This window comes from Typha angustifolia, chromosome 1, assembly GCF_048772165.1.
Source record: "Typha angustifolia cultivar Huaian chromosome 1, ASM4877216v1, whole genome shotgun sequence".
Taxonomy (NCBI): Eukaryota; Viridiplantae; Streptophyta; class Magnoliopsida; order Poales; family Typhaceae; genus Typha; species Typha angustifolia.
Window position 1 is genome coordinate 1,985,536 of NC_133239.1, and position 22,704 is coordinate 2,008,239.

At 34.9% G+C, this 22,704-nt stretch overlaps 3 protein-coding genes across 4 annotated transcripts; 2 read left to right on the plus strand and 1 right to left on the minus strand.

The window, feature by feature from the left end:
- Nucleotides 1-391: 391 nt before the first annotated feature.
- LOC140766503 (uncharacterized protein YNL011C) lies at nt 392-12,268 on the plus strand. The gene is made up of 13 exons (XM_073105887.1): nt 392-690; nt 1,257-1,373; nt 1,471-1,603; nt 3,213-3,309; nt 6,448-6,491; nt 7,672-7,828; nt 8,760-8,831; nt 9,122-9,205; nt 9,440-9,541; nt 9,935-9,982; nt 10,146-10,271; nt 11,433-11,525; nt 11,996-12,268. Exons 1-13 carry the CDS (start codon nt 471-473, stop codon nt 12,146-12,148), a joined length of 1,446 nt encoding a protein of 481 aa, XP_072961988.1. The 5' UTR covers nt 392-470; the 3' UTR covers nt 12,149-12,268.
- A 2,106-nt stretch (nt 12,269-14,374) lies between these two features.
- Nucleotides 14,375-18,430, plus strand: LOC140765599 (protein trichome birefringence-like 38). The gene is made up of 5 exons (XM_073104763.1): nt 14,375-14,766; nt 14,892-15,063; nt 16,680-16,852; nt 16,960-17,118; nt 17,957-18,430. Exons 1-5 carry the CDS (start codon nt 14,426-14,428, stop codon nt 18,246-18,248), a joined length of 1,137 nt encoding a protein of 378 aa, XP_072960864.1. The 5' UTR covers nt 14,375-14,425; the 3' UTR covers nt 18,249-18,430.
- LOC140765607 (uncharacterized) lies at nt 17,135-21,539 on the minus strand. 2 transcript variants are annotated; one of them, XM_073104774.1, is made up of 5 exons: nt 21,233-21,539; nt 21,057-21,133; nt 20,806-20,917; nt 19,802-19,919; nt 17,135-17,707 (listed from the first exon to the last, which is right to left on the minus strand). In XM_073104774.1, the coding sequence occupies exons 1-5, from the start codon at nt 21,532-21,534 to the stop codon at nt 17,582-17,584; spliced, it is 735 nt and encodes a 244-aa protein (XP_072960875.1). In that variant the 5' UTR covers nt 21,535-21,539; the 3' UTR covers nt 17,135-17,581. The 2 variants fall into 2 exon arrangements, with proteins under 2 accessions (XP_072960875.1, XP_072960882.1); XM_073104781.1 differs by lacking the exon at nt 17,135-17,707 and adding an exon at nt 18,889-19,030.
- Nucleotides 21,540-22,704: the final 1,165 nt, after the last annotated feature.

Here is a 22,704-nt window from a genome sequence, read left to right on the forward strand (position 1 = left end):
GAATTGGAATTTAGATTAGATAACTATATCTATTGGCTAAAAGGTTTAGTGAAAATCAAAATATATTTATGTCGAGAGAGGATTAGTTCTTTATTCAATTTATATCTGATCTTCAGATATTTGAATAATAAAATAAAATGGATGTGGAGAGGTTGAGTTTGCCAAAGATATATATTGAAGTGGTGGAGTCGGTGAAAACACCAAAAAGAATAGCTGAGAAAACCTTATATTTGATTGGATTCTAAAAAATATCATCGAATGAAAAAGAATGAAACGGCAGGGTGTAAAATGGAATAGACACATTCAACGCCCCTTCTACCGTCTCTACCCCTCGATTGAATCGATTATAGAGGAGGAAGCATGGGCACATCCGTCCATTTGAAAGTACTCGTAGTACCCGAAGATACCGGAAGCGAGTGAGAAGGATAGGAGCGCATCGACGACTCACTCGAGTGCTTATAGGCGAAAGCATGGCGCATGGCGTTTTGGGTCCCTTGGCAATGCGAGATCCGCCCTTCGTCCTCCTCACGTTTCCCCGTCCATTTCCCATCGTACCTTCTTCAAGATCCATCCCCAAATCTCCTCCATCCATGGCTCCCGCGCATTGCAGCTGCTCTTCCCCGCAAGCGATGGCTTCTGCGACGTCGAACCCGAGCCCTAGTTCCATGCCTTCCTTGCTGGTTTTCTCAGGTAGAACTTCCTTTATGATTGAGTTCTCGAATTTATTTCCTTTTTGTTTGCTTAGGAAGATCGATTCGTATTCAATTTTGAGTACGGGTTCAAGAAAATTAGTTCACTCCGTGCTTCTTGTATTCTGAGAGGGAGGGTTGATTTGGTCGAATTCTTATTCAAGATTTATGCCAGGGGAATGGTGGTTATGAGTTTTAAAGAGGTCAGATATTCAGAGGGGGGAGGTGGGGTTATTTCTTGGACACTATATTTGTTTAAATTGTTTCCTTGAAGATTTGAGAACTTTGACAGAAGCCCTAACGCAAGACCAGTATTTCCATGGTCCTTTTCCTTGTTATGTTGCTAAATTGTAATATGTATTACTTGATATGCAATCTGAGATAAGGCAAGGTCTTCCCCAGCCTGTTGTAGTACCGGTGTTGCAACATTGATTTTTCCTCAATATATTTTTTCGTAAAGATGTAACAAGCATAATGCAATACTGGTCTTTGGAATATTTTTTTTTTTTCGAAATTGTGAAGAGGTAGATAAGTGATGCTGACTTTAAATCTTTGACTTTGTTTCAGGCGGAACTGCATTTAATGGTGTTGTTGAAGAGCTAAAAAAAGTGACAACTCGAGTGGCCCATGTGCTTCCTGTTTCTGATGATGGTGGAAGCACTGCTGAGATTGTTCGTGTGCTTGGTAGCATTCTAATCTCAAGAATAATTTGGCCTAGTGGATTCTTTTCCTTTAAAGTAGTTTTAGCCAAATAATATTATGATAACAATGTATTTCATAGGTGGGCCGGCTGTAGGAGATATACGATCAAGATGCTTGAGATTGTCAGATGATAGCACTTCTGAAGCTTTAGCTGTTCGGACATTGCTTGGCCATCGCTTACCTCTTGATTCATCACAAGCCAAATTGGAGTGGTACTTGATATTTCTTACTTTATCTCTATGAATATGATATGTTATTGTCCCTACTTTTCTAGTAAGTTGAGTAAACATGAGAAAATTTGTCCTCTCAGTTTGTTTATTGAAGTGGAAATGCTTCAATTATTCTTTTTGTTTGGTCAAATTCTCACAAAACTTCATTTATAGGGAAAAAAAGGGGTTATATTTAACACTTTATGAACTGAAAACCAGACCGTAGCTGATTCTTTTAATGGGCCCTGCATCTGCTCGCTGCAGGTTGCAAGCCTTCGGTGTTTGTTCTCTGAAAGGATTTAGCAATTATTAACTTATGGTTAACTCAGGCATTTATAGAACCAACAGCTTTATATCTTTTTCTTTTTTCTATTAATATGATGAGATCATAATCTTATTTATAGCTTGCAAAATGCAGAGTATAGCTTGACTTGATATCTTTTAATGGAAATAGAAATATTGCTGTGTCATATAGCCACCAAAAGGCAGGAAATAATGTAGATATACTGAGTTGAAACATCCAACTGGTGATGGTCGACAAGTCTCTTATTAAAAGCCCCATATCATTCTAATAAGATTCTTTGCTTGGGATCTTTTGATTCCTATATTGATAACCTATATTGATTTATCTTTTTCCATGTGTGTATATGCATCTTAGCCCCGCTAGAGCACATCCAACTGTTCAGGTTTTGAGAATATGTTGGAACATTTTGTGAAGTCTCTGTTTTCCCCATATATGTTGTGAGAATTTAACTTTTTTTGTATTGAATACCAAGTGAATCTGTTGAGCTTATGCCTTTTGTGAGCCTTCTATATGTATTTGGATGTGTCAGAATGCAACAAAAGAACTTCCAATTGATCTCAGATAATAGAAGTGCATAAAACAATAGTTCTATTACTCCAGTAGTCTTATATATAGACACATGCCAGACATATAGATGCACAAACACACATGGATAAGTATAGTTGTGGAAGTCCTGCTTCCCCAGGATCCCCAGGGAAAACTACCATCAATATTCAGTAGTCAGTACCACTGTGCACATCAGAGAAACATTGTTCTTGCAGTTTTCATTATGGTCAATTGGTAAGATGTCAACGATTATATAAGTTACTGTGATGTGTGAAGAGTGAAATTGCCTACTTATTGAGGAATGCATGCTGCCGTATTGGTTTTAATAGATTCATTTTATGTTCACCAAGTACACTAGTGGACTCTGTTAATGTTTGTCTAGATAGGCATTATTTGGTGTTTCTTTTAAAGATCCACTAATCACTCTATTTGTTTGACTATGTTATTCAAGAAACTTTGGAGGTGAAATGCATGATTATCCTATTTTAACTTTAAGCTTGGTGCCTTTTTTTTTGGGCCATACAAACATTTTGTTCTATTTTTTGGGCACAATTTGAATAAGTTGCCTGAAGCTTATCTTTTGTAGGCTTATGGATGCTCATATACTGGGACACTATTCATCTTGTTGTGCCTTCAGTTGTATTACAATAAAAGCTTCACATGAAATATATGGTTTTAATAATTTGAACATCCTTATTGTCTTATTGATTTTCTAGGTTGGTGGAGGTACTGAATATATTGTGCTGAGTTGGGAATTGACAGGTACAAAATTGTTGAAGGAGAGCACTATTTGTGGGATGGCGTGTCACGACCATATAAGGAGACAATCCATGCATTTCTGGCATACTTTCAGAACCAGGTTATTAATCTTTCACATCAATTCAATCCATGTACTTCTGGCTTCAGAACCATGTTTTTGATCTTTTAAATGATGGACGTGACATGATACAAGTTGCATATATATTCAACATCGTCTTTCTTTTGACTAGTATTCACATACAAAATTCTGGGCCAAATTATGCATGTGGTATCTATTTTTATTGGAAGAATTGAAGTTTCATGTGCATCATCCTAGTCAGTTGATCTTACAATGCATGTTGGCTCAAAATATTGGAGAGATGTTTAACTATAGCTTGACTTCTTTCTTGTTCTGTTATTCACATTATCTCTTGCAATATACAAGTTTTCAATATGGCATGTTTCTTGGTTTGCATTTGAGGACATGGAATTAGTTCATATTCTTTTATTAATGATTGGAAAAACCATTACAATGTTAAATTACAAGTGACCCAAAGAATCATTCAATGGAATACTATCTGAAGAGATATTCAGTGTCAATAGACTACTAATATTAAAGGTTGCAAATAACACGAATCATCATTTACTAGACGGCAAGAATGCATACCTCTTTTTCCTTTATATTTTCAATTTGGGCTTAAAATGTCTAAAATACACTTTTCATTATTTTCCTGATCTACCATCCAAGTAGGTCCAAGACATTCATCCTCTATGGTTCTATCTTATCACTAATGAAAAGAAAAGAGTGATGATATATGAGGGGGGACATGTCAGAAAGAATAACTTTTATTTTACACCATGTACTATTGTTAAATTTCAATTCACTATCTCTCTTTGCTATTTTCATTTTGATACTAAAACAAATCGACCGATTTGGTTGATCTCTGATATGAATACACAACTTTATTTTACACCATGTACTGTTGTTAAATTTCAACTCACTACCTCTCTTTACTATTTTCATTTTTGATAGTGTTATGTTCATTTTTGATAACCATGTAATTTGTTCTAATTATGGATGGAAGTTTCGGTCGATCCTTTTTTGTATCACCAAAATAAATAGGTTGATTTTTCTGATCTCCGATATGAAAGAACAACTTTTATTTTACACCATGTACTATTGTTAAATTCAACCTCACTGCCTCTCTTTGCTATTTTCATCTTTGATAGTGTTGGGTTAATTTTTGATAATCTTGTACTCCGTTCTAATTATGGATTGAAGTTTTAGTCAATCTCAATTTGTATCACTAAAACAAATCGGCCGATTTGGCTGATCTCTGATCTGAATCGTCCAAATTGAACAATCGATTTAGCCGATATTGTCAATAAATATCATTTTTTCAAGCGACTGATCATGATCTCAAAGCAGATGCTTACAATCTTGGTTCTTATATTCTTGATTAGCATAATAGTATATTACCATAATGTTACACATTATGGTTGTGAATTGTGATCATGTTATTTACTATTTTGGTGTAGTACACTATTAAAATTTGCATATATAATATATTATAATATATTAAATATCATATATGATTATTTTTAAAATTTTATATATTAAAAATGCTATATCGTCTTGGTGCCATGGATGGCCATGCCGGTCCTGGCACGACACTTGGCACGAGGTGTGCTAATGGCACACCCTTGTGTCGGTCATTATGTCATATGGAGCTTTTTTTTTATATTTTTTATTTTTATCAATCATTATTAAATCAACTAATCAATTGATTATTTAAAAAGCTTAGATAAAATTGATCATGATAAGACTGGAGATGATAATGATGTGACTCAGTCTGGTGACAGTGATGATAGAAATGAGGCATGTATCTCTATTACATAACTTTCTTAAAGATGTATTATTTTTATAGAGGACTTTAGTCTATAAGTAGTACGATATTAGAAGACATGATGATATGAGTTTATCATCATTACTATCATATCAATTACACTACTAGAGCCACAACATTCTTATTGTACTCTATATCCATAATTTATATATGCCTATGATATATCTGTGCCTATGCGAATGCTTGTCGTTTCTGTGCATGTTCAATATTCATATCATATTATAAGAGCATTATAAAATTCATATTTGTATAAAGATTATATAAGATGTTACAAGCAAAATTATCAGTTGATGAGTTTTGAAGAATATCAACAGTTTTTAATACAACATTCTCGTGTTATACTTATGTCAGCAAATTAAGTCTTTGATTATTCTTGTCATTTTATGTTTAACTAGATATTAATTTTAATTATTAAACTATTATCAATTAATATTATGTGTTTAATTTTATTATGAAGTGTTCAATTATTAATATTAGTTTTAATAAATGTATTCAATCATATTATGTGTTGAATAATATTTATATTTAACTATTGCGTTATCTTTAATAAAATAGGTCATTTATAAAAATAATATAAAGATAAAGCACTATAATAAAAGTTTTAATATATATATATTGAAACCAAAAACCAAAAATTGACATACCAAAGATCTAAAAATATTTTTAAATATTTTAAAAAGTTTATTAAAAATATTATAAATACGTGCCGCTTGGCACACTCTGTGCTGATGGTGGCACGGCACGACACATGCCACTAGCATAATCATCGTTACTTGGTGTCCGCCTTCCCCTTAGGCGCCAGGGATGCCTACAATTTGTCGTATCATTCGATACATTGATAATCATCACTGAGGTCTCTAGTGATTTCAATTCTACTCCATGGAGGACGCCATCTCCATGCTTTTATTTTCTCCCATTGTTTTACTTCCCAATACTCATATACTAACCGTACTTCTGTCCATATGTATTATAATTAATTAACCATCACTAGATCCATTACTTTACCAATTTATCCTTATTTGTCTCCTTACTCCCCTAAACCTCCTTTTCGTTTGCCATGACCACCATCTTACATAACCTCCAATCCACAATGACTATCACCACCTCCACTACTTTATCCTTTTATTGATCTCCCTCTCTTATATATCTCCCTCCTCTTTGTCTTTACCACCATCCCTTTATGATCCATACACTAGGTATATCTTTCTTTGGGCAAAACCTATCAGCTTGGAGCTTGCCTCTATAAGCATTACAAGTAGAAATTATCTGTAGTCTTAGTAAACATATTTAGCATAATGACGAAGCCCTTTATTATATCTATGACACATTTACATTAGTGTTCCTTCTTGCAGATCCTACGACAATCAAATGAATCATTTTGCTTCAGCAATGGCAGGTGATTCTTTCTAAGGTGAAATACTGAAATATGTTACTATTGTCTCCATAGTAGTTTCTCTAAATAGGTTCTGTATTGGCCATTTATTTATTTCTTTTGATCCTCTCGCTATGCATTAATGGACAATGAATTGATGACATCGATATTATTCTCTTTCACAATATCGGAGGACAACTTGTATTTTATTTGAGATTATCTGGTGATTTCCTCTAAGCTGTACTATTTTGTTGGTATATGGTGCACAGAGGATCTTAACATTGCATTTAAATTGTGGGGTCTCTGTTTTCCTCAAGTTCCCATGGTTACATTCTGCCTTTATCAGAAAAGAATGCCCATAAAGCATTTAATCAATAAGTTGTAGATCTGATCTTCCAATAATAGTATGTAGTCAATAATAAGCTAAAGACAGAAGAGCACGAGACAGCTTTTCTCATCTTAATTTTTTTTTAAACCTGTACAAACTCCTCGCAAATTCTCAGTTTGTCATCATGGGGTTTCTTGATCTCCTCTCTCATATACCACATTATTTAAGTTCTTGAAAGAATCAGTGATTCTTGCCGAGAACAATGTATATTACGAGGAGAAATGTGAAAAGTGTTTTCTTTCCTCCTTTTCGTGTCTTATTTTATAGATTACTCAGGAGGATTTGTTGAAAACTGAATGGAGTACAGAAGGAGCACCTTTACCTGTATTAATCCAACATTTTCCTTCAACTCTTTAGCTGTTGAGTCAGGCAGCTATGATATGAGGATCTTCTAGGCAATAGCCGTTGGCATGTTTAAAGCAAGTTAATTACTATTGAGTTACTGTATTCTTGAACGTTTGACCGAGGCACCACCAAGATGGCTAAAGTCAGCTTATATTTCTGTAAAGTGTAAACTAGCTTACTAGTCATCCTTATAGCATCTTAGATATAAAACTTCGTATAGAAATAGATATAAAAGTTTTCATAGTCTTTCAATTCTCTCCCTCTTCCTCATATTCTACTCATTGTTTTACCCTTGTTCTGTTTTCTCTTCTTTTACTCTTCTTGTCACTCCTTACCCTTTAATTGCCCTTATAATTTCCTTGTTTCTTTTCCATTATAATTCTCATTATTCTAAGTATTCTAAACCTGAATGCTATGTAATATTTAAACTTTGGATTGTTAATAGTTATAACACATTAATTTATATTGCAGCATCGGAAATTTCTTCTTTGCTGGAGCCCGCATATTCTTTCAGTCCTTGGATGCTGCTATATTTTTGTTCTCACGTGTTTCAGATATCCCCACAGAAAGTCTTGTACTTCCTGTAATTTCTACCAATGACAGGCACACTTTGGGATGTGAATTACAGGTATTTTCCCTTTTTGTTGAGGCAATGCTCTGATTCTTTTTCTTATTCTTCTTCTGTTTCTTTTGCATACTCTGAGAGTTAACTGAAAATAGTGGTATATTCCTGCTTTTTGAGCCATATCAGTTTTATTGTGAACTCTTATCCATTAGTTAGATTGGATTGTAATAACCCACTCAAACTAAGCAAACCCTTATATGCTGAGCATGGGTAAGTTCTGTAGTGATCTACATATAGGTTGTGTGCTTTCATGCTAAAAGAAAGCATGATTAATCATCTAGTTGACCTTCTGTCAATTATATCTTCCATCTGCACTGCCCACGAAGAATTATGGTATACTTTTTGCCTACTGTAGGACAGTGGGAAGTTCTTTTTTTTTTCCTCCAAGGATCTTGTGTTTTTCTTGATCAACTTGAAAATGAGAAGAGCCACCTAGGGAAGTTCTGTAGTGACATGTAGGTATACATTTTTAATGCTAAGGAAATGAAACGTACAATAATTATTTAAGGGGGGGCAATGTGCTTATCATGAAGCTAAGTGATGATCTGCAACCTTATTCACTTTCTATCTAGTGTCTACTTCACTTTTCCTTCCTATCACTAATTTCCCCACCGGTGGAGCCCCTCCAGGTAGGAGGAATTGTGAGTACTCTCTTTTCATTATATAGAAGGATAAGAGAAGACATCAGTTCTTGTATATGGTAGCGAAGATAAAAAGATTTAAGCTCTGAATCTTCTTAGTAGAATGTAACCAGCTTCTCCTATATTGTACACTTATCATAATTTGTGCAGTTTTTAAATGCTTTGTTTCTATTTAATTCCACTTCTAAAATTTTTTGTTCAAGACTCTTTTATCTTTTTCTTCACTGCTTTAGCACCTAAAGCTGATATAAATTATCCCTTGTTATTATTTTCTTTGAATTCTATCTTTCCAGGATGGAACTATTATACGTGGCCAAAATGAAATTTCCCACCCTACTAATGGATGCACTGGACCAGTAAGCAAGGTATTTTAACATACATTGCTGGCTTTCTTTCTTCTATCTCTTTCTTCTCTGTCAGATGGTCCTTTGTTGTTTCTATATGTAACATAGTAAGTTTAAAATGTAAATAATCATCAAGTTCAATTTTAGTCTAAATATTAGTTCTTTTGACAGTAAAATAATTGTATTTTGCCTTGTTTACTTTTTTGAAATTTCTGTCACATAATTTCTTTGGGGTGCATAATCTGGTTCTTTTCTTGTTTGTGTCATAACTGTCTCACGGCCTTCTATATTCATCCTAATTTTCTTGCTAGGATTGTGATTCATCTAAAGCATTACCTTCAAGAATCAAGCGTGTATTTTACATGTCAAGCGAAGGTAGCAACCTGTTGCATGAGGTTAGACAGATGTTCCTCTGGTGTTGGTATTTCAATTTATTGTATGCTTATTCTCATATTTATTTTATTTTTAAGTTTAGATGAGTTCATCCTTCATCCATTGCACTTAATACACCAAGATTGCTGACTATATTTCATGTAATTAATTTTTTTGCTAATTGTCAAATAGTGAGTATCTAATATCTAAATCCAATTATTTGAAGCTCAGGATCTCATCATTATTTTTCCTTTTAGGTATTTCCTGTTGTTAATCCTACAGTTCTGGAGCAGCTAAGTAAGGTGGATTGTGTTGTCTATGCGATGGGATCACTTTTCACTTCTATTTGTCCATCTCTGGTAACATCATTAATCTCTTTCTTGTTTGTTCAGAAGTACTGGTTGTGCCTTAACCGCATTATTATTAGGGCCACCTTACTTTATAAATAGTGGTCCAGAATAAAGAGTTATTGGTTTAGTTCCATACTAATTGCAATTGTGACATTTTATTGCATGTTAGGTTTGAACTTGTTAAAAGATATGAGATTTCCTGTAAGAGATTATGTGCTGATGTGTTTCATTTATATATACTGAAATTTTTTCATGCAAATCTCGCATACTGAACTTCTCGTAATTTGTCAGTTTAACTGATTGAACTGTACAGAAAGTATTTGAAGGAGCTTGTTCTTCTTTTTACCTTTTTTGGCTGATTTAGTAAAACCTCATAGTTTGCTAACATCTGAGGTACTTCAGGTGCTGCATGGCATTGGTGAGATTATAGCCTCAAGAAATATCCCAAAGGTAATTTTTATGAAAACAAAATGGTACCTTATTTTGTGATGAAATATGAAGTCTTCTTAACACACTTGACTATGTTGATTTTTAGTTGCAAAGTTTTGTAATTTGTTTTTGTTTCGCCGTTTTAAATTCTTAACATAAGTGATTATTATCTTTGTTGATCCAGGTACTTCTGCTGAATGGTTCACATGATAGAGAAACTACTGGCTTATCTGCTTCTGGCTTTGTAACTGCAATTACTGATGCTCTAAATAGAACTCATGGAGATCCTGACAAAAGTTTAAAGAATCATGTATGTTTACTGTGCTCTAAGCTTCTTGCTTCATATTCATGTCGATTCAGTTATCATTTGGAGAAATCGTATAAGTTTTTTTTGTGGCATTCCATGCTAAAACACTCTTTAGAATCTTATACATTCAATCATATTTATAGAAAGTGTGTGCATTGAGTTGAGTTGGGCTAGTCTCCTCGATAAAAAGGTGCTGAAGTACATACTGTAAGGATGTCAAGTGATTTACTTAGTCTCCAAGACAAGATGCAGACCTATTGGAAAGATTAAATGCTCATAAAATAAAAAGAAAAATTACACTTTTACTTGAGCCATTACCGGCCAATATCACTTAAACACCCCAAGTAAGTTCTCATTACCATAAGATGTCAAGACCCCTCAACTAATTGATTTAACAAAATTGACACTTCCATTGTCTCCTGTTAGGATTTTTGACACAAAATAGTTGCATGTCAATCACTTGACCCTCAAAATATCTTACAAAAGCAGGTGCTTTGGTACATTATGAGTCCCTATTGGCACCTTTTATAAAGGATAAACTTTAGCATCCTCACATAATAGCGTTTTTTTTTTGGTTGAATTTCATTAGTTAACGGGATCTTACTATAAAAAAAGGGTCCATTTGGGAGGCTAACTAATACCAGCCATCAAGGGGGTAAAAATGTGAGCTGTTCCAATAAAATATTTGTAGAAACTTTATACATGCGTACTTGCGAATTTTTGTTTTGTTTTTGGAATTGGGTTAGATTGTTTGATTGAAGTCAAGGAGTGCTTGCTTTCTTATTGCCCAGTCTGAACTTATCCATCTTGAGATTTCTCGTCATGGGGAGTCAATTCAGAAATTCTCAATGCAAAGAATGCGAAGTTTTGGTTGGCTCTTGAGATATTGGTTTGATTGTGTGATGTGAGTTGAGCCAAATCAAATTTGCGGGGCTACGTCATTCCTACAGGAGTTTTTGTTTTCCTGCTATTTACCATGCACTTGAGGTTAATTTAGTATCAGCGTTATCTTATCTGCATGTAAGGATGATCCTCTCTTTGGTTGTCAGAACTTTGATGCAATCGGAATTTGGGGCCTGTGTGAAGATTAGAAACTAATTTATTACCACATCATTCCAAAGTTTTTTTTTTTGTGTTGATTTTCTTCCTTTCTATCATGTGCAGCCAAGTGAGTACATCAATGCTTTATTGGTTCCTAGAGATGGTCATGTCCCTGTAGACGTTGAATGTTTGGCTATTCAGGGAATCTTTCATGTGGTATGTCAATCATTTATTCCCCGTAACAGTTATTTTGTGTAAATTTAGTATGTAGATCACTCAATTTTTCTTGCAAGTTTACCAGTTCCAGCAACATCTTATTACTTCTGAATGTTTAGTGACGTTCAGAGTGTCCATGTCCACATGTCTTTAGTTTTTAACATGGGTTCACATATGTGGACAAGGTTTTGATTGCTAAAGATCCATTAATTCTGGTAGCCCAAAGATGGTTGAGCTTATGATATTTCCAGAGATCAGACTTACCAGTAGTCACAAGTCACAATTTCTTTGTTGTTTTAAAACAACTGCTTCAGTCCAGTGCTTGCCTTTATCTTTTGTCATATTTTGGGAACGTAATTTGGTGACTTTCCCTTTATGTCATGATTGTTTTATGATCTTTGCAGTTCCCGTCTTTCTTTTAGTTGGAAATAGCTCTATTCATATTTTCTTTCTTTTAAACCTTCATGCAGGTCTATGTAGACTCTGTACGTGATCCTAAAGTGGGGATTGTATTCGAGCCCAGGTCGTTAATTAAAGCTCTGACTGATTTGATACATGAGCGCAGAGACAATAGTGCATCGCACGCTGTAGTTCTAATGGACAATTCGGAACCTGTATGTTAAACTGACAAAACAGTAAGATAGTCTAAGATTCCTCTTTTTTATGAGAGGATTAATTGTCTGATAAGTTCCCTTGTTCCACCAAATATGTGTACAGCCTTTTGAATTTATTTACGTTGTGTAGCATTAGTGTCTCTATAATTGTCTCATTAGATGCACACCTCCGTTTATCCTTCCAGTTTCGCCTGCAGCTGCAACAAAACATCCATAATTTTACATGCATATTTACTTCACTTTAGAAAAATGTGGGACAGGTGTAATTGTACATGAATCATTCCCAAGCGACGGGATCTTTATGACCTATTTTTAGTCGTTAACATTCACGGTGACATGGTAAGAATCACAGATTGATAAAGCTGCTAGGGATATTAATCCAGCATTTATCTTAACTAACATTTCACTGGATCCCTCTTGTGGTCGAGAGCAAAGAAATCTGCAGTTTTAATCATTAGGAGAAGATTTCATCCGTTATCCTATTTACAACCATCATATTGCCATAATAGCTGTCTATTTCTCCAGAACTTAACTTGTTACATTGTCGAAAAATATAGCTTAGGAAAGCAGGCGTAAATTGAATAAATCAAGAGTATCTGGAAGACACAAGAAGAAATGCTATCCTGCAGAAAGGTTGGCTGGCGCACTTATCAGACCAGATAAAGTGGGTGAGGCACTAAACTGCAGGGTTTATATATATATATATATATTTCTCTTCCATCTCTTTTATTTCTTGCGAGAAGAGTGGGGAAGAAATGGCATACAATAAGACATCACTACTTAGTGACTATTGTCCTATTGTTTTCCCTCTGTGTTTCTGTAAGTCAAAGCCAGGTCACTACAAAGTGAGCCCTATCCTCTCTCTTCCCCCCACTCCATCACTATTTTGACAGGTCAAAGCAATCAAAGCATGTCCATCTACCAATCATTGCTTACATATATTCCCCTCATCTCTATCGGTTAATCTTAGGCCCTTTTAGCTACCCCTGTTGTGTCGGCGGAGTCGTTATTAAAATTCTACTTGAAGTAAAGATTCCAATAAAAGAAGCACAAAGATTATGATCATAGAATCATTCCCGACAATTATTAAAGAGCTTGTTGAGATGTGAAGCATTCTTTTTATATTTCTACTTGTGGTACTAGGAAATCATTAACTTGCCTCGAATTTAGCAAGTTTTTCTTAACTATTTTAAATCTGCCGCTAATTTTTTTTTTACATATTTAATTTATTTCAAAAAATAAACACAATACTAAGTTTTTATGGAAAATACTAACTAATTAACCATTTTTAAATATAAGTTACTGATTTTTTTTTAACATGTGTTAAATCTGAAGGATTAATTTTTTATATAAAGCATTCAATCAGTTAGTGATTTATATAGTTATATTTGAAAGTTACTGAGCTGGAAATCAATTCATATATAAATTTCTCTACTAAAATTTGGCAATTTTTTAGAGGATTTTTTGAAAATTCTATATTTAGAATTCGGTGACTCGGTCAGCAAATTATAAATACAATTAGTCTCGTATTTAAATTTTGAATTGTATTATACTCGTTAAATAAATTTTTGAGAGGGCTAATTTGGTCAAAGACTCTGGAATTTTAGCTGTCAACCACCGCTTGTCGCTTGTTCCTCTCGTGAACATGAGACGAACCCAGATGTGTGGTTTAGATGGAGATGGAAAAAGCTGGACGGCTTGGATTGGATCATCAGCGGGCCCCATCGCGGCACGGGTCCAAAATCCAAATCCAACTGGACGGGTAGTATTACAACTAGTACTTAATTAATAAATGCATTTAGAGAGCTAACTAAGACATTATTAGATCTAAAGCAACACGTAATGACAATCGAGATGTGCATACACACACACACACAGAGAGAGAATGTTTTCAGTTTTCACTGTTCTTGGGAGAGATTACATCTGGATTCTGGGGGTGCTATCTGATAATAGAGTCCAAACAAAAGGATCGTAATGCAAATTTTGGGAAAAATAGGGTGTAAACTGTGATAGATAAAATCATGCCAATTTAAACGTACACTTCTCTTCCGGACCGAAAAATAAAAAGCTCACCAAAGGAGAACAAAAAAGTTACGACCCAAATTTAGATCCCAAGGTAAGCAAGCTTTAAACGCCTACACGAAAAGGTAAGATAATTACAAGATAGCCAGCCCACCACCCCACACACACAAAAGAACAAACAAACTCCTATTATAAATTAACCCCCCTCCTTCTCCCTCTCCTCTCCACTCCACTACTACCTCTCCGATCGATCGATCGATCTCCATGGCGTCCAAAACCCATCTGGCTTTTGGGCTTCTCTTCTGTTTCCTATCACTCCATGCCACCTCCTTGCATGGGATCCAGATGGAAACTATCCACCGTAAGAATACCCACAAGCATAGGAGGAGCAGCAATAGTTCTTCTGTGCCAGGGAGAAGAGAACGAGCTAGTGGAGCTAGTTGTGATTTCTTCCAAGGGAGCTGGGTTTATGATAACTCTTATCCTCTATACGACTCTTCCAGCTGCCCATTTGTTGAGCCCGAGTTCAATTGCCAGAAGTATGGCAGGCCCGATAAGCTCTATCTCAACTATAGATGGAGGCCAAGCTCTTGTGAGCTCCCAAGGTTTTGCTTCTATTCTTTAATTCTCTCTCTCTCTATCTCTCTTGTTATCTTTTTATATATGCATGTATATGTATATATATATATATATATCTTTGGATAGATGATTAGATGGGGAATTTGTGAAGGTTTAATGGGCAAGATTTTCTTGGGAGATGGAAAGGGAAGAAGATAATGTTTGTTGGGGATTCCATAAGCTTAAACCAGTGGGAGTCATTCGCTTGCATGCTTCATGCTGCAGTGCCTAATGCCAAGACCACCTACACAAGAAGGGATGCAATCTCGACTATAGCATTTGAGGTAACCTTCTCGCTTCCTTACAATTTTCTTTCTTTTAAACACAACAAACCAATAATAATGTAGCTTTGGAATCATCTCGATTAGTGGTTAGAATTAACTGCTCCTCGTTCTTGTTCATAATATTATTTCTTTCCTACAATCAATTAAGATTGGTTGATCGGATTCATTTGCCCGTGGGAGAATATCTACTGGCACTTGGATGTTTGTGCTTAATTTGTTTGTGGTGATAGGGGTGGGGCACCAAAGACAGCAGAGCTTGTCTTTATTAATGTCCGTAAAAAATATTTGTTCTTAATATTTATTTCCTTCTATCTTTTCCCTCGGACGAACCCCATGATTCACGGAGCGAGAGTCAAAACTGTGCATTAAAGAATCCAATTATTAGTTTCGCAGTGTCGATAATAATACGAACCCGTCCTTATCTTTCTAATTTCGATAGTGATATCAACAAAGAGAATATGACATTAAGTTCCTTGTTTGTTTACTTTATATGTTACCTAATATTACTAAAATATTTAAGGATACTTATACTAAGTTTCTCTAACTATTAATTACCTATTTTTATATGCACCCTTTTCCTTTTCTTTTTCTTTTTCTTTTTCTTTTTGTACATACTGAAATTTTAAACTATAAAAAATATCATCATATTTTTGAGCTTTTTTAAATTTAGAGTGTCACCTTTTAACTTTCGCACCCTCACTTTTTACTTTTAATCCATATGCAACTTTTAACATATAAAAGATTCTTTTTAAATAAACCTTTTTTTTTTAAATTTCCAACAATTATTTATTTATTTATTGGCATAGTTTTTTTTTTTGGTTAAAAAATATGATTCTTTTATCTTAATATTTTTCACTCTTCTATTTTTTTTAGGACATCATATAAAGAAATTAATGGTCAATTTCTTTACAAAAATATGTCCAAGAACTAACAGCTTCACATATATTAATTATAACTACAAGAGAAGAGTTAAACAGCACACATAAAAATTCAATAAGACATTTCTAATTTTGACCTAGGGGGCAATTATATTCTTCTCTTTTTAAGCGAATCAGATATGGTATAGACCCTATGACTACTACCTTCTAAGAATAATACCATTTACATACCACCAAAGGGTGAAACTCTATTCCCCTCGTTGGAAAATTCCTACAGGATCTCGAGATACCAGGATCTTTAAATTCCATCCATTGCTCTTATGGGACCAGATCTTTTAAGTACTAAAAGCAATATCTCTATATAACTGACATCCAACTTGCCCCTAACCACTATCCATGGCCACATGCAGGGATTAGATAAATTTGAGAGGACCCACTTCTCATGCATATGTATATATAAATCAACTTCTTCCATTCTCATTTCACCCAATCTCTTTTTCTTCAGTAAAAATGTTAACCCAAGTTTAAGCAACAAGGCCCACAGGTGATTCATTCATTGTTATGAAACAACACATGTGCCATGTTGAAAGGAAAAGGATCTGGTCCTCTAGAAAAGCTTCATAGTAGGGGGTTGGTTTCATCCAACCTACTCTTTATGTCTGTACCTGGGGTTTGCCTAACGAAGCACATGGAACTATGACTCATGCATGTGTACCTAACAATATCCATCGTTATCAGGACTATGGAGTGCTAGTGATGTATTACCATTCGACGTACCTTGTCGACATTGTCAGCGAACCCGTCGGTCGGGTATTGAAGCTGAATAGCATCAGCGGCAGTGCGTGGCTCGGTATTGATATGTTGATCTTTAATACATGGCATTGGTGGACTCACACAGGAAGTAGCCAACCGTGTGAGAGCTCTCCTTGATCACATCTTGGGTTTTCTTCTTCTTTTTTCATTCACTCTTTGTTCCATCAGTTGAGAGCAACAACACTTGGTTTCTCCTGTGATGCAGATGGGACTATGTGCAGGATGGGAACCAGGTGATGAAAGATATGAACAGGTTAGATGCCTTCTCCAAGGGGATGAGTACATGGGCCAAATGGGTTGATGCCAATGTTGACACTGCAACGACGAAAGTGTTCTTCCAGGGGATTTCTCCAACTCACTACAAGTAAGAATTGCAACAGAAACTCTGTTAGCATAAATATTCAGCCAAAATCCATGTTTCAAAGAAGTTTATCAAATCAAAACAAATAACTCATAAAGCAAAATGACTGTCCCATGAGTACACTAAAACCTGACAACTCATCAAATCCATCTCTTAGGTAACTTCTTACTTAGTAAGCAATAAAATTAATTTTCAAATCCAGTACTTGGTCCTAAGGTTAACAAGGTTAAGACAATCATTCTAGATTCACTCAACTATTCATTTCAGTCTAATGATTTAGATACTCTAATTGATATCCAGACAAACTTATGAGACATCATTATCCTAGAGCTAAAAGATTCATGCAAATGTGCAACAATCATTAGCTTACAAATGATGCTACTTAATCACTTCAATTTGAAGCTAGCTTTGCTTTTACTAAATATTTTTCTTTTCGATATATTGTGACTTGTCCAACCTTTAATTCCTAAAGTACAAGATTATAATAATATAGATGTTTACCCGATTTTGAATTAGTTGTTGATATCTTCTGCTGCAAGCATGCATCATGATAAAGTTGACCCACAATTGACTTTAAATAATCAAGCACCTTCTACAAAAAAATCAACAGGAAAAAAGTACAGCATAAGAAATTGAACACAAACAAATATTTTTTTATACCACTTACTGACCAGAGAGGAGAAAATTGCTCAGAAAGCTGAACCATCTTCATGTAACTTATAATCCAATAGCCAAAAACATGAAATGACAATAGTAAATAAATTCCTAACTTAAATTTGATATCAATTACAATAATATGCCTTGACTTCCTCTTTAATTCTTTCTTAACGCAAAAAAACAGAGGAGCTGAATGGGGAGTGCCAAGTGCCAAGAATTGCTATAAAGAGACGCAACCACTTACTGGATCGACATACCCTGGAGGTCCACTTCCAGCACAAAGCATAGTGAAGAGCGTGCTCAGCAGCATCTCGAAACCAGTTTATCTGCTGGACATAACCTTACTCTCTCAACTCAGGAAAGACGCCCACCCATCTGCATATAGTGGAGATCACGCAGGCATGGACTGCAGCCACTGGTGTCTTGGTGGCCTTCCAGATACATGGAATCAGATTCTATATGCAGCACTTCTTTGATGGAATTGAGACAGACAACAAGAATCAAGCAAAAGAGAAAGAACAAAGCTATTGGATTCCCAAGGATTCCTTCTTGTAATTCTTCCTCATTAATCAATTGTTAATAAGTGCAATTGAATGTTTAAGGCATGTGTAATCCTAATTAACTATTCAAATATTGGAAAATTACCCATATTTGAGGATGAACTTGATTTTCATGGATGAAGTCACAGAGGACAACATATGTATCCAAGTTTCTAACTTCAGAAAGTGAAGAGCCATCTTGTGGTAGTAGATCACCCCGAAGGTATCTGTGGACAACAGAAACTCATCTTGACAGTCATTTTAGATGATTTCCAATAGCTCCCTAATGTAACATTAAGATTGTGAATTAACAAAGTCGACCCCATGTTCCCAATGTAAGTTTAAGAATTTGAACTGACAAAGTGGATTACCAAGCCTTCTCCCGGCCTACGAGTGCAATCATGCACATCGTGACATCAAAATGATAATGGAGCATTGCTTTGGTTTCAAGACAATGCTGAACAGAGTAGACTGTACTCATGGGCTCCATGTTCAATCATTTAAATCTTAATATGGTCCAAGTTCCTGTAGATTGTTATGCTGATTTCTTCAGTTCTTTAAGAAATCATATAACCTCCCATTATATAGAGTGGAGAATCATAGAAGGCCAACTTGGCCTGCTTTAACTTGGTATTACAATATCATGTACTTCAATGCATTAGTGTACAATTTCTGGTATGGTAATCTAAATAAGGCATCTAAATCCCCATTGAGCTGTCCTGTATAGAAAAACACAAAAGGGAAAGTAAGCAGGTTTTCATCCTTAAGTTCTTTATAAATTAGCATTAATAATTTATGGCTTTATGGTCACCAAACCGATGATTTATTAATGTTTTCTTTGTAAATAGCATTAATAAATCATTGGTGACAATAGAGCCCTAATCATCCAAACATGTTCCCCTGTGAGACAAGGTTACGACAATCATTGAACATCTCAATTTCTTCCTTGATGTGAATAGAAAGGAAAGGACAACAACATTCATTCAGAGCTTGGCTCACTATAAGGTGCATAAATAAGTCGAGCTAAACTGTACGCAATTTTAAAAAGACATCAACAGAGATCGTACTTTGTGTCTACAGTCAGCAGATATTTCACATTACATACATACACATGCACACACATACATGCATACAAGCAAGCATGTGTACAGAGATATTTAAAGAACGTATTAGTTCCCTCTTCCTTGCTGCATTTTATCAAGTTCTCAAGAATTGTCACGCAGACTAGACCAACATAGTATAGCAGAAATTCTTTTGTTTCATTGTTGATCCATAGTCCAAAATTTAATAACATTTGGCATACTTGAACTTCATTATTGCATGCAAACATGCTCTAGTAATTGATAGATCATAGAAGCAAAAGTGTTGTTAGCATAACATGTTTAATATTATTACATGCTAATAATGTCACAAAGCTTAAAAGTCAGGTTCCTAACAGGAAAAAACTACTCTGCTCATACTCAATACTGACAAAGAGATCAATAACCTACATATATTGCGGCATTCACTATATAGCAGTCATCATTTTTATCTCCCATTGCTTCAAGACATACGCCACTTGAGCATATCATGCCTCCATCCACGACCTCAAAGCTAATAATCTCACCACTGTGCACATAAAAGGAGAAAAAAGCCACAGTGAGAAATGAATTAATTTGCAGAGTATACTAGCTAAATGTTGTATTGCCATTGTATCCAATGTATAGATCTATCTTTTGCACTCACTCTCTGGATTACTTTAGAAGAAAAATGGAAGGTCATCTCCAAAGGGCTGCTCAATAATTGACGAATTAATACAGATAATGTCAGAGAAGTTTTTAATGGGCAACCAAAAGTCCAAAAGAAGTCCACGGCTCTCACACAATGCACTCAAATAATCTGCTTCCACTTAGCAGTGCCACTACATTGCCAGGCTAGTTGTGTAGGTTCATTAGGTACTTCGAGATAGAGGGATGCTAAAATATTCGCATATTTTTTCTACACGCAGCTGTATCATCAAAATTCCTTCAGTGATTTAAGTCATGAAATGCTGCCTGAGGTGCATCTAGTGTGTAGATGGTTTCTATAAATGCATTTAGATATATTATATACTAGATGGATAAGCACAAAAAAAAAAGGCTAGAGAGTCGAACTTGTAACATGTTTATATTTGTTTATTTTTAAGTATTAACTGCAATATGAAAGTATACAGCTTTTAAATAGTCCACAAAGCAAAACAAATAAAGTTGACATTATACATCAAGGAACAAAACTTGGAATCAGTAAGTATACTATTTCAAGCTCCAACACTGGCAGAAATTCCAGCCAGATATAGCAAAGGCTCTTTTAACTCTTAAGACTTCTTACTCAGTAACATCCACAAGGAAATCACCCCCCTCCCCCCACTAAAAAAAAGGTTTTTACTTTATTATGTATGTCCAGGTGAAGCAGAACATCGAGTAGCTGAGGTATCAGAGCAAAAAAAAAACCTAAATTTCAAAAGAAAAATACTTACTAAGGAAAGACAGACTTCACCCTCTCGGCATCGAGCAAATGCTGCACAGATCGAGGAACCCCCAATTTGATCTGCAGCTTCATCTGATCAGAATTAACACCTGGTATCGACCCTGCACCAGTCGCAAAACCATATCCGATATTAAGTCTAATTGCAAGCAACAAAGATTGTTGGTATCCGTACTGTCAAATCCCAAAAAGCGTCAAAATTTATTCAATTACTGCCAAATCCTTAACTGTGTGATGAAATACCTCGTCGAAAAGCCGGAATCGAATTGGAAGAGATGGCATCCTTGCATGCCCTCATAGCCGCCACTGTGATATCTTGCCTGCTTGCAATCGAGATTAGTCAAGAGAGCTATCACAGTATAAACACGTAGATGGAGAGAAAGAGAGAGAAAGAGAGAGGAAGAGATAGAGAGAGAGACCCGTGTTGGTCGTAGCCAACGCCCATCTCGACGAAGAGGAGATTCATGGATTGCGCTTGTTGTTTCTCCACCGCTTCCTCTTTACCTTCCATGGCTAATGGTAATGCGAAAGCTCGCGAGAAGCGACCGATGGAGGAGGAAGGAGAGGAGTCGAGGCTTATTCGAGTATTAAACTGTGGGTTTCGTCTGAGAAGAGACGGTAACGAGCGGTGGTGGTGGGTTGGGTTTCCGCTACCGAGTGAAGTGGAGTGAGATCGAGAGAGGAGACGGAGGTCCGAGAAGCCGTGACCGAGAACCGTCATTTCTCTAATTTTAGAAAAAAGAAAAGAAAATACCTTTTACGTATGTAAATATTCTTTTATAATCTTTTCCAGCATATTTAAAATAATGAGCAATGATTAGATACTAACTAATTAGTTATAAAACTAATTTTTTATCGATTAATAAATCAAGGGGTACGTAAGGCATTGTACATATATAACTTAATTAATTGATAAAATAATTAAAATTTAAGTATTTTCTTATTACTTATCCTTCTTAAATAATAAGAGTGTTAATTTCTATCAATTTTTTGTAATTTTATTTTTTATATAAATAAATAAATAGCTAAAAGAGAGAAATAAAATATGACTAATTTATTCTTATAATTTAATCAAGTGATCTATACTTCGGTTTCATATACTCGGTACTTTTTGATTAATTTTATTTATTATTATTTAAATTTAAGACAGAAATTAATAATTTTTATTAAAACATTTGCATAAAATAAAAATTTTCATTTTAAATTTATACCTCTTGATACTTGCATGTATACTATCTCAACGTATAATTTTCAAATAAATATATTTCCTATTACTTTTTAATATGGCCAAATTGTATATAAGCATGCAATAAGTGATGCGTTTAGAGTATACTATAAAAGTATATGCATAAAAACAATTTTGTTGAACGGTATACTGATGCAAATCGGGCCAGACTAGGTCACATGATGAGAATATTAGGTTCAATGGATTGAGTCTAATTATCTTATTTGATTATTTGGTTTAGTTAGAGGCTTAATAGGATATGATTTTTTTAATTATCTAAATATAGCTTTGCACAGTTTTGAGAAAATATTCATAAAATATTCTAAAGATATCCAAATAATGTATAACTTTGGTATTCAAGACTTCTCCATATACGGCATCTATCTAGGCAAAACAAAGGGTTAAACTGAAAAGATAAGAAAAACTGGTCTAGTTAAATTTATTTTAGACTTTTTGATTTAATATCTATATATAGGAACTTATGGCTTGTATCTTAGATATGCTTGAAATGAAAAATTAATTGGTTTTTGCCTGGCATCTCTCAACTAGGCCGCCGACCTGTAATTTCCCTCCTCTTTAATCAACCAATGTCACCTTTTCTGTTGGCTGGTCTCGTCTAGCTTCCAATCTCCCTTTTCCACCGATACCTTAAATCTCATATGACAA